This window comes from Gadus chalcogrammus, chromosome 19 (genome assembly GCF_026213295.1).
Source record: "Gadus chalcogrammus isolate NIFS_2021 chromosome 19, NIFS_Gcha_1.0, whole genome shotgun sequence".
Taxonomy (NCBI): Eukaryota; Metazoa; Chordata; class Actinopteri; order Gadiformes; family Gadidae; genus Gadus; species Gadus chalcogrammus.
In genome coordinates this window covers 4,354,391-4,366,890 of record NC_079430.1, presented here as the reverse complement: position 1 = coordinate 4,366,890, position 12,500 = coordinate 4,354,391, and the positions used below count along the sequence as shown (strand labels likewise).

Genomic DNA, 12,500 nt, shown 5'->3' with positions numbered 1-12,500 from the left:
GACTATTGTATTTTGTGGAAAATTATTTTTTCTTTGTTATATTTTTGGTCAAAGTATTGATTTCTTGAGTTGGACGTCACGTCATAGACGGCATCAGCCTGTGTTTATTCTGTGATAATGACCGGCTTGCTGCACCTGATCCCTTACAGAGCAGACAGCTGCTGTGGCTGTAAGACTGCCGCAGCTCTGATCAGGACTCACGACCAGCCTCAAGCCAGAGCATCAAACAGACTATTGTTTTTTTAATGTTTAATCAATACTTTTCTTTTGTCTTGAATCACCCTGAAGCAGTTAGTTTTGCTATAATGACCGCTGTACATTATCCCTTACATAACAACCAGCATTGCTTCATTCAAAACAACTTTGTATGAAAATGTTTATTTGCAAGTATATTATAGAGAGAGAGATAAAGAGAGAAAGAGAGTGTGTGTGTGTGTGTGTGTGTGTGTGTGTTTATGTGTGTTTGTGTGTGTTTGTGTGTGTGTCTTTTTGTATGTGCGTGGGTGAGTGGGTTTGTGTGTGTTTCTGCGTGTGTATCTGTGTTTGTATGCCTGCGTGTGTAGGTGTTTGTGCGTAGGTGTGCGTGGGTGTGTGTGTAGGTGTGCGTGGGTGTGTGTGTAGGCGTGCGGGTCTGTGGGTGTGCGTGGGTGGGTGTGTTTTTGACTTATTAAATGGCTTCTAAATGTATTCGGTAACATATACCGTAAATAATGCATACCGTGCATACATATTCATCTATCTGTGTTTGAGCTCACCAGCGTGCGCTCTGCAGAATAAAGTACACAACACTTGCTGGAATGTAAATCGTCCTAACGATGGAGGAGTGCAGCTCAGCGGTGTGGGCCTGGGTGTCTTCCTGAGCTCAGCAGCCACTAGCCCGAGGAGCAATGATAAAAACAAGCATCGCTGAGAGAGGCAGAACCAAGGGGGGTTGTTAGGGTCAAACTCTGGCATAGTGCCCTGGAGCAAGCCGGCACTACGCTGTTTACAACAAACATACTCTCTGTGGACTACTCTGATGTGCTATATTCTACATTATTCTCGTCTCCCGCTCGTTCGCTCGCTCGCTCGCTCTCTCTCTCTCTCTCTCTCTCTCCCTCTCTCTCTCCCTCTCTCTCTCTCTCTCTCTCTCTCTCTCTCTCTCTCTCTCTCTCTGTCTTTCTGTGTGTCTATCTCAACTAGGTTGGTTGTATGTTGTTCATATCCATCTAACCATCCCCTGATGTCTGTGACTGCGCTTATCTGTGTCTCTATATCTTATATCTGTGATAAAGGACTGCTTTGATAAAGTTTAGACTGACGGTGGTTGTAATAAAGGAAAGACTGTAACTGTGGTTAAGGACAGACTATAGCTGTCATAAATACCTGCTGTGGCTGTGATGAAGGACAGAATGTATCTGATAAAAAACAGACAGTTACTGATACAGGGCAGACTGTAGCTACCACAAAAGACAGAAAGTAACTGATAAAAGACAGACGGTATCTGTGATGAGTGCCGACTAGCTGTGTTAGAGGAGAGCCCGTAGCTGTGATAAAGGACAGAATGTAGCTGTGTTAGAGGACAGTCTGTAGCTGTGATAAAGGACAGACTAGCTGCAGAAGAGAACAGACTGTAATTGATTGCTTTTTCTGTGTTTGTTTGTTTTTTAAATTAGAAGTCAGGAAGTTATTCTCTGCGCGGCGGAATAAATATGTAAATATATGTTGATGAAATTTTTGGGGGTCTCGGGGGCATGTTTCGAGCTGCTGTCTGTTGCCATGGAAACTAACACAGCGCTATCTCCCTACCAACAGCCGAAGAAGACTCTTCCTCCTCCTCCTCTTCGTGGGACAGCAGCGGGCCCTTCGCCGACCTGCGATTCTCCCATGAGCCCCAAGACACGGTGACCACACGCGGCGCCGTGCTTCGGCTCGACTGCCAAGCTCACGTTGACCTTCCCTCCTCCTCCTCCTCCTCCTCCTCCACCTCCTCCGCCTCCTACTCCTACTCCCCGGTGGTGGTCATCTCGTGGCGGAAGGACGGAGTGCCTCTGGCCGGCCTGGTGGACGACCGGCGCCACCAGCTGGCCAACGGGTCCCTGGTGGTGCGGGACGTGGTGCACGCCCGCCACCACCGGCCCGACGAGGGCGGCTACCAGTGCCTGGCCAGCGTGGAGGGACTGGGCACCATCGCCAGCCGCACCGCGCGCGTGGCCGTCGCCGGTGAGCAACAGCGCACACACAAACCACTGAAGCTAAGCTAGCGTAGCACGTGATGGGGGTCATCCCTATGTTCCCCGGGTCCTATGTTCCCCGGGTCCTATGTTCCCCGTTTTTCCCAAAAAGGGTCCTATGTTCCCCTGTAGCCATACATACCGGGGAGCATAGGACCCTTTTTGGGAAAAGCGGGGAACATAGGACCCTTTTCTGGGAAAAGGGTCCTATGTTCCCCGCAATCTATCAATCTTTAAAATTATTTAAACTTTGACGCGACATTCGCGTGATGACAGCCAGTCGGCGTTCAACAGCGTTAACACCACAACAACAACTCAGTGCAGCGCAGTCCGGGTTGAACTGCAGCATGGAGGAGAAAGTGATTGTTGCCGTTTGCGACTCCCGGAGCTCTTTATATAATAGTATATAATATAATATAATTGTAAAATAATATCACGGCCAAAAGCTCTGTGCGCCTCCGGATGGCTGTAGCACGGGGAGCTCTTGTAGGGATTGGGCTTCTCGGGGTTTGTTTACCAGCGTATGAATAGACTGCGTCAGGTTCTCCGGCGTCTCACCTTCTTCCACCAAAGGTAAAGACATGCAATCGTAGTTATCTCGGCCGGAAATTGGCAGAAATGGTGGAAAAAGTACCAGACCGGGGAACATAGGACCCTTTTTTAAAAAAAGGGTCCTATGTTCCCCGGTCACATACATATCGGGGAACATAGGACCCTTTTTGGGAAAAGCGGGGAACATAGGACCCTTTTTTTTAAAAAGGGTCCTATGCTCCCCAGTCTCATACAAAGAGGGGAACATAGGACCCGGGGAACATGGGAACCGGGGAACATAGGACCCGGGGAACATAGGACCCGGGGAACATAGACACGCTCCCACGTGATGAACTACTCAACTTAACAGCAGATAAACTATGCATAGCTCGGCTAACTTGACTTCAGACAAACACGAGATCAGATCAGGGTCAACTTTGTCAACACGCACTAAGAGGAGATAAATTAGGCATAACAGATGATGTATTTAAAACATGAAATCAGGGGGTTAGGTCACGTAATTCACGATGACGCATTTGTTCTGTGTGTGTGTGCGTGTGTGTCGTTTGGAGGTGGTGTTTGTTGGAGCCCTGTGAATGCAACACGACGACATCTGCATTAGTCACTTCAGCTTTCTCCTCAGGCCTCTTTCCTCTGCCCCCTCCTAGTTCCCCCCTTCCCTCTCCACTCTCCTCTATCCTCCATCCTCTTCTCTCTTTTTTTCTCTCTTCTCTCCTCTCTACTCTGCCCTCTCCTCTCTATACTCCCTCCTCTCCTCTTCTCCTCCTCTCTCCTTTCTCCTCTTCTCCTCTCTCCTCTCCACTCCTCTCCTCTCCCCTCCTCCTCACTATTATTAAACTCATTATCCGATAGCATTAGCCACGGTTGTTGCTTCACTAACGCTAATCTGCTCCCGCTAGCGATCAGCAGAATGCTGAGCAAGGACCCTGTTCAAGATTAACACACCAACATATAGAAACGCACACGCACACATAAACACACACAGTAAGACACATCAGTTAGGTTAAGTGTTTATCTGTGTGCCTGTGTGTATATAAGGTATATCGCTTGTGTAGTATATAGTATTGATTTAGATATAGATATAGGTATATAGTTACAGCCACAGAAATATCTTTATATCGCTAGTAGATTATATAGACATAGCTGAATGTATAGTTATATATGTAGATGCATATATAGGTATATATATAGGCTGTAGCTGTAGATTTAGATGTAATCATAGAAATAGATGTTGATGTAGTTGAGGCTGTATAGGTAGATTGAGATGCATATGTAGATGTATATGTTGATGTAGATGTTAATTTAGCTGTAGCTGTATATGTAGATTGAGATGTAGATGTATATGTGTATGTTTATGTATGTAGCTGTGGCTGTATAGATTTAGCTGTAGAAGTAGATGTAGCTGTAGCAGTTTATGTAGATGTAGCCATAGCTGTATATGTAGGAGATTCTGTAGGTGTAGTTGTACATGCAGATGATGTTTGACTTGATACTGAGCCCAGTGACATGTTGAAACCCCTTCCCCACTGGGCTCCTTGCCTTCATTCTGCAGCACATCTGCAAAATAAGAGTGTGGAAACTAGACGGGCTATTCAGACAGATGCTGCCAAATGTTCCAAACGGATCTGTTTTCAGAGCGGCATTGAGCATGAGACTCACGTTAATGAACCTCTGCACCCGCTCTCACGCCAGACCTCCACCTCATTCCTGACCTCAATTTCCTTCTGTTTTACAAAAAGGCTCACAGCCTGTTCTGAAAACATTTCCAACTCACCCCTCAGCGCTCTTCCTCAGAGCCTTCGAATTCGAAAAAAAACTGTTGGTGATAATAGCCTACACTATTACTACTATTGGGGACAGACGGTGTTGATAATAGCTTACACTATTACTACTAGGGACGGACGACATTGATAATAGCTTACACTATTATACATAAATACACTATACTGGAAGATTACTGAACGACCGCTACGATCGAATGGAAATATTAAGTGTTTTTTTAATTTAAAATAATACATCTTTTTCGATATAATCGTACGATGCTCAGCCCCATTCCCCGATGGAGCAGAGCGCACTGAGCTGACTGCAGCCACACCGTAGTGGTGAACATCGCTGTAGCACTGTGAGCTGAGGAGCACCATGTTAATGGATGGACATAAGCATGATGTCTGATAGAACTAATGGAAGTGTTGCGTTAAGGTGACCGAATTGTGCGTGTCAACGCGTAGAATTTAGTGGTGTTAACCTGTAGGGTCCAGTGGTGTTAACCTGTAGGGTCGTGTTAACCTGTAGGGTGGTGTTAACCTGTAGGGTTCAGTGGTGTTAACCTGTAGGGTTCAGTGGTGTTAACCTGTAGGGTTCAGTGGTGTTAACCTGTAGGGTCCAGTGGTGTTAACCTGTAGGGTTCAGTGGTGTTAACCTGTAGGGTCCAGTGGTGTTAACCTGTAGGGTTGTGTTAACCTGTAGGGTCCAGTGGTGTTAACCTGTAGGGTCCAGTGGTGTTAACCTGTAGGGTTGTGTTAACATGTAGGGTTCAGTGGTGTTAACCTGTAGGGTGGTGTTAACCTGTAGGGTCCAGTGGTGTTAACCTGTAGGGTGGTGTTAACCTGTAGGGTTCAGTGGTGTTAACCTGTAGGGTGGTGTTAACCTGTAGGGTCCAGTGGTGTTAACCTGTAGGGTTCAGTGGTGTTAACCTGTAGGGTCCAGTGGTGTTAACCTGTAGGGTTCAGTGGTGTTAACATGTAGGGTTCAGTGGTGTTAACCTGTAGGGTCCAGTGGTGTTAACCTGCAGGGTCGTGTTAACCTGTAGGGTTCAGTGGTGTTAACCTGTAGGGTCCAGTGGTGTTAACATGTAGGGTGGTGTTAACCTGTAGGGTTCAGTGGTGTTAACCTGTAGGGTCCAGTGGTGTTAACCTGTAGGGTTCAGTGGTGTTAACATGTAGGGTTCAGTGGTGTTAACCTGTAGGGTCCAGTGGTGTTAACCTGTAGGGTGGTGTTAACCTGTAGGGTTCAGTGGTGTTAACCTGTAGGGTGGTGTTAACCTGTAGGGTTCAGTGGTGTTAACCTGTAGGGTCGTGCCGTGACGGTCGTTCCAGATTAAAGTTAGTTAATCAAGGAATGCCGACTCAAAAGCCAACGCTGTTGCCATGGTCCCTGAGGGGCTGGCCTCGGTCTGGGACGGAATGTCCCGAACATGATGATCATTCACCAGCAGGTCAATTATTCCTCTGGTGGCCCGATGCTCTTTTATTTATATTCATTCTTTTATGATTGGGATAAGGATTAGATCCGGATTATTCCGAAACCTTGGCAGCCCAGTGATGAATGTTTCAGGGCCCTTCTGCTGCTGGCAGACACACTGAAACCTCTGAACAGGCGGCGCTTTGAGCGCACAAAACAAATGTGCACGCAAGCAGAAGATTGTGGCGGTCTGGTCTGGGACAAAATGCCAGAGTTGATTTTGATCCCAGTCCATCCCTGGCTGTAGCTGCAGATGGAGCTGGAGCTGTAGATGAAGATCTCTACGCAGCTATAGTTATGTGACGGCGTACATGGCAGTCTGGGGTTATCTTCATCTGGGAGGTTATTCTCTCTCGCTGTTGAGCACTGCCCTTGTAACCTCTCTCTCTCTCTCTCTCTCTCTCTCTCTCTCTCTCTCTCCCTCTCCCTCTCCCTCTCCCTCTCCCTCTCTCTCTCTCTCTCTCTCTCTCTCTCTCTCTCTCTCTCTCTCTCTCTCTCTCTCTCTCTCTCTCTCTCCCCCCCAGGTCCTCTGAGACTGTCCCTCGCCCCTCTGGGTTCTGTGAGCGTCCATCTGGGGGACTCCGCCCTGCTGCTGTGTGATGTGTTGCCAGGCGATGACTCCACCCCCGTCCCCCTCCCAGCCCCCGCCCTGGTCTACCGCTGGCAGAGGAACCACCAGGACCTCGTCCCCGCCTCCTCCTCCTCCTCCTCCTCCTCCTCCTCCTCGTCCTGGGCCCCTGGGAGCCGCGTGGTGGTGCTCCCGTCGGGGGCCCTCCAGCTGAGCGGGGTCCAGCCCTCGGACTCCGCCACGTACCGATGCCTCGCCCACAACGCCGCCGGCGGGCGCACCGGCACCGACGTGGAGCTCCGCCTCCTGCCCGGTACTTCCCTTCAGCAGATCAATACTATCAATCAGTCTGTGGATCGATCAGTAGATCGATGCACCTAATCAATCAGGTGGTCCTACGATCGGTTATTAATGTAGACCCTTTTCAATCAGTAGGCCAATTGATTTTGATCATCAATACACCTAGTCAATCAATCAAGCCATCTAACTGTAAGTCAATATACCTAATCAATCAGTTTTCCATCGATCGATTAATCATCACACCTAATCAATAAGATGCGCCATCTATCAATAAGTCAATACACCTGATCAATCAGTTGCGCCATAGATCGGTTAATCAATATAATGAATTATTAATCGATCAGTCAATTAAAACCATTCATCTGTTCAACAATCAGTTGATCAATGAATCAATAAAACCAATGAATCGGTCCTTCTACTTAATAATGAATCTGCTGACCCTCATTCACCTGCTCCTCGTACTGACGCGGTCCTGAAGACCTCCGTTCATCTGAAACATGCCAGCTGCTCACCTTCCACCCAGTGGAAGGGTTGCCAGATTGGGCCAGATTGGGCCAATTGGGCGGGAAATCTGTCCCAATCTGGCAACTTTCTCCACCGGAGCTGAATGAGCAGCTGGCCTTCACCTGTCACTAGTGATAGAAGAGAGAGATCAAGAAATGACAATAGAGTCATCATGTTTGGTCTTATCGGTCTCCAATCTTCCTTTATATAGCTATATCTAAAAAGATATATGGGTATCTAGAAAGATATATGTATCTATAGATAGTGTATAGATGATTTGTAGTTATCTATATATATTAATAGATATATTGATATAGATACATAGATATAAATAGGGTTATCTATGCGTTCATAGCTTTACATGTTACTCAGTGACTGGTTGGTATGAGCGTATGTTAATAGTTTCCTCCCTCCCTCCAGAGCCTGGAGCCCCCAGGGCGCTGCGCTTCCTCCAGCGGCCCACCAGGGCCTCTCCGCTCCTGGGGAGCGACCTGGTGCTGGAGTGCTCCGCCTCCGGGTACCCGCCCGCACACTACCTCTGGAGGAGGGGAGACGAGGTCATCACCAGCAGGTCTGTCTGACCGTCTGTCTGACCGTCTGTCTGACCGTCTGTCTGACCGTCTGTCTGACCGTCTGTCTGACCGTCTGATCATCTGTCTGTCTGTCTGTCTGTCTAACCATCTGTCTGACCATCTGATCATCTGTCTGTCTGTCTGTCTGTCTGTCTGTCTGTCTGTCTGTCTGTCTGTCTGTCTGTCTGTCTGTCTGTCTGTCTGTCTGTCTGTCTGTCTGTCTGTCTGTCAATCTGACTTTAATCTAAGAATTCTTAGAATAAAGTCAAACCTCAGAACTCTAAAAACAATCTCATGTATTCCTAATGCTCTTCCGTCTACGGCCCTCTCTAACACTTCCTCGTTCAGCGTGTGGTTCCCGTCCTTTATGTCCCAGAGTGACTCTCACTGACCTTGGTTCCTTACAGGTGGCCACCTGTAAGGAACTACCCTTTGTTAGACTTTGAGATTCAGCCTGTGAGATTTAAATCAGAATTCTGACTTTAATCTCAAAATTCAGTGAATAAAATTACTATTCTGTGAACATTGTTAGAGAAATCTAACAATGTGGTCTTGACAAATATACATGATTTATTTATATATATATATAGATGTGTGTAAATTGTATAATTATATCTACGGGTATCTCTCTCAGCTCTAAGAAGTACTCGCTGCTCGGGGGCAGTAACCTGCTCATTAGCAGCGTAAGCAACGATGACTCGGGATCCTACACCTGCGTGGCTGCCAACAAGAACCACAACGTCTCCGCTTCCTGTGAGCTGTCCGTGCTAGGTAAGCTAAACATGCTAGCTTCACAGACTAGCCACACAGGCTAGCTACAAGAGCTACTTAGCCAAGATTGCTAAACATGCTACCGCAAACTAAAGGTTGCTGGTTTGATCCCCAGCACCTCCCTTCAGATGTAAAGGTCTCCATGAGCAAGACCCTAGACATTAAAAACAAAAGATACTGCAACCATGGTGGCTGCTGCTGTGAAAATGCAGAACATAGATGTATAGTATATTCCGCTACCTCCCATTTTTCCTCTTCTGCACGCCTATCCCTCCTTTTGGCTTTTCTCCTCTCCCAACCGTTGTTTCTTCATTCTCCTCTCCTCTTCTTCTTTCCTCTCCTCTCTCCTCTCTCCCCTCTCCTCTCTCCTCTCTTCACTTATCATTTTCTCTTCTCTCACCTTTTCTCCTCACTCCGTCCTTCTTCCCTCTCATGTCTCTCCCCTCCCCTCCCCTCTTCTTTTCTTTCTCCTCCTCTCTCCTCACTCCTTTCCTCTTTCCTCTTTCCTCTCTTCTCTCCTCGCCTTTCCCCTCCCCTCTCCTCCTCTCCTCTACTCCTTTCCTCTCTCCTGTCTCCCCTCCCCTCTCCTTCTCTCCTCCTCTTTATGTAATTATCTGGGCTGATCGAGTTAAGCCAGACTCTTTGGGGAACCCTGTCACAGGGCGTGCTAATGCTAATGACGTGCTAATGGATTTTTACTTACTGCATGTCATTCTTTTTTTATTCCTCCGGAGGGAATGCTTTTATTAAGAGCTAACTCGTTTGTAGCGTAGCCAGAAAAAGCCTGGGGCGTAGTCCCCTCCGAGCCTTCTCTCTGCATTACTCTGACACTATCTGCTAACCGTAGCTATGTTTAGCTAGCCTTCTGGCCAAGCTATTTTGTACTGGCCTGCTAGCGTAGCTGCGTTTAACTTGCCGGCTAAGCATGGCTTTGTTTAACTAGCCTGCTAGCAAAGCTATGTCTAACTAGCCACTAACCATTACTATGTTTAACTAGCCTGCAACCTCCACATCTGATATTAACCTTGAAAAACTCTAAACTGGAATGGTGCTGCTTTTAGTTTTTTAATCTTCATTTATCAGATTGCTCCTTTTTTGAAAAGCCAGTTCTTCTGTTCTGTAAATACGGCCATTTAACTAACTACATAACCAACAATCCTAGCTAGCTACCTAACTGAAAGTCCAAACAACTAACTGAAAGACTGTTTGAGTTAATTAGAATTAAGGGGAGCTAAACCCCACATTAAACAACACACCCCCCTAACCGTAAGCCCCCTAAAGGTCTTAAAGGGTAAGTGAACCCACTGTTTCAGCTGGAATACCAACACATTGGTTATCCAAGATTTGCAAAAACATAGGATTTACCTCCTGTTTTCTCTCCATTACGGTCTTATTTTAGTAACAGTGACAAAATGGCATAGATTTCTATGTTGACTATCTCAAAAAAAAACACAAGAAAAATGGTTCACTGGCTCTCTAAATGAGAAACTGCCCAAACGCAGAGGGAAGAGCGCTGAGCTGGGGGCAGAAGAGGGCTCCTCCTCCAGGTACATTAGGAGGGTGTACAGTGGGAGGGTATGTAATAGGGGCTGTAATGGCCCGACATAGAATGGTAGCAGGAACCGAGCAGCGCCAAGGTTGACCGATTCAACTGTTTATCTGGTCGAAGGGGAACCATCATGCTTGGATTTTTTGTAATATAAGAGAGTAGCGCTTCATACGCGTGTTGCAAAGATGTCGCAGTCCTCAACACCAACTCAGTTTTCCTACATGAAAATATACGGAAAGGTCGGGCCAACATTTTAATGGTCCAACATTTTAATGGAAACAGAGTTGATGTTCCAGGCCCTGTTATTTTCCTCCTTAAACGTGTATGAAGCAGTACTTTGTGATTTAATAACATATCAGGTGTGACGGTATCCCTTTACCCGTCACACTGCTCGACTGCTGAAGGAGTTCAGCCTTCAAGACTTCATTGACCCTGAGGGAAATGATTACTGTCGCAGGTACTCTGTAAAATGATAGAACGAGACACAATGGATATGGTTGTGTTAACACGAAGGATTAGGTTTAGTTTTGCTGTTGTATTCGCAGAGTTTTGACGTGGGGAGCGACGTTCAGAAGCACTCTAGGAGATAATCCAGGGAGGGATTTAGTCCCCACGGCACTCTGGATGATAACTCACAGGCCAAACGCATCCTATGTGTTATAACTCTTTATAGGACTTCTGCATCTTATTGTATTATAACTCATGGTAGGACTACTGCATCTTATTGTATTAATACTCATGGTAGGACTACTGCATTTATTGTATTAATACTCATGGTAGGACTTCTGCATTTATTGTATTAATACTCACTACATGCCTTCTGTATATAACTTTTTTGTACTCACCTTTCCACTACTGTTGGCCTACTGTATCTATTATCTATGGTCTTATTCATTATGTAAAAAAGTATAATCCCAAGTTAAGCGTAACGTAAAACCTCTATTTTACATTCACACACACATATTCACAAACACACAGACACAAACAGACACACAATGGTAAATACTCTTTCAAAAGTGCTTGACATTGGTTGTATTAACTTCGCCCTTGCCCTCTGTATCCTCTCTCACTCCATGACAATCTCTTGCACAACCCAACACACACACACACACGCATACACGCATACACATACATACATACATACATACATACATACATACATACATACATACATACATACATACATACATACATACATACATACATACATGCATGCATGCATGCATGCATACATACATACATACATACATACATACATACATACATACATACATACATACATACATACATACATACATACATACATACATGCATACATACATACATACATACATACATACATACATACATACATACATACATACATACATACATACATACATACATACATACGTGTAGCAACACAGTATTATGTGAGTACTGTAGAAGCATGTTATTACTGTGGTCCTAGGTAGGTAATGTGGTACTTTGTTATTACAATGGTAGTATGTATATTTCAGTACTGTGGTACTATGTTAGTACTGTGACATTACAGTACTAACTGACACAGCAGTTCCACATCACTAATGTGTCAGTGAGGAGTACTGTGTTAGCACTCTGGTAGTACCGGGTCAGTATGTTCTGTAGTTACCATTGAACCGCTGACAGTACTACCACAGTACTGCAGTCTTTAGTACTGTCCTAGTACTGTATGTATGTAGGACTGTTTCAGTACTATGATAGTAGTGTCAGCATAGACCAAAGTACTGTCTCGGAATGTACTGTAGTACTGTGTGTGTGTAGTATTACGCTTGCCTCTGGGATGTTTATCGGAAATCGTTAGCTGTTAATTAGAGCAACACGTTAGCAGATAAAGCTACAGCAGCGCTGCTAATAGTGCTGCTATCAATGGCATCTCTGAGACACACACACACTCTCTCTCTCTCTCTCTCTCTCTCTCTCTCTCTCTCTCTCTCTCTCTCTCTCTCTCTCTCTCTCTCTCTCTCTCTCTCTCTGTCTCCGTCTCTCTCTCTCCCTCTCTCTCTCTCTCCCTCTCTCTCTCTCTCCCTCTTCTCTCTCTCTCTCTCTCTCTCTCTCTCTCTCTCTCTCTCTCTCTCTCTCTCTCTCTCTCTCTCTCTCTCTCTCTCTCTCTCTTTCGCTCTCTGTCTCTCTCTCTCTCTCTCTCTCTCTCTCTCTCTCTCTCTCTCTCTCTTTCGCTCTCTGTCTCTCTCATTCTTACACACACACACACA

General features: G+C 46.0%; 1 protein-coding gene across 1 annotated transcript in view; it reads left to right on the top strand.

Moving 5' to 3' along the window:
- dcc (DCC netrin 1 receptor) overlaps nt 1-12,500 on the top strand; it is a 52,357-nt gene that overhangs the window by 14,485 nt on the left and 25,372 nt on the right. Inside the window, exons 2-5 of the mRNA XM_056578960.1 lie at nt 1,795-2,202; nt 6,530-6,886; nt 7,798-7,948; nt 8,584-8,720. Coding sequence (XP_056434935.1) covers nt 1,795-2,202; nt 6,530-6,886; nt 7,798-7,948; nt 8,584-8,720 — 1,053 coding nt within the window. The remainder of the gene's footprint in view (nt 1-1,794; nt 2,203-6,529; nt 6,887-7,797; nt 7,949-8,583; nt 8,721-12,500) is intronic.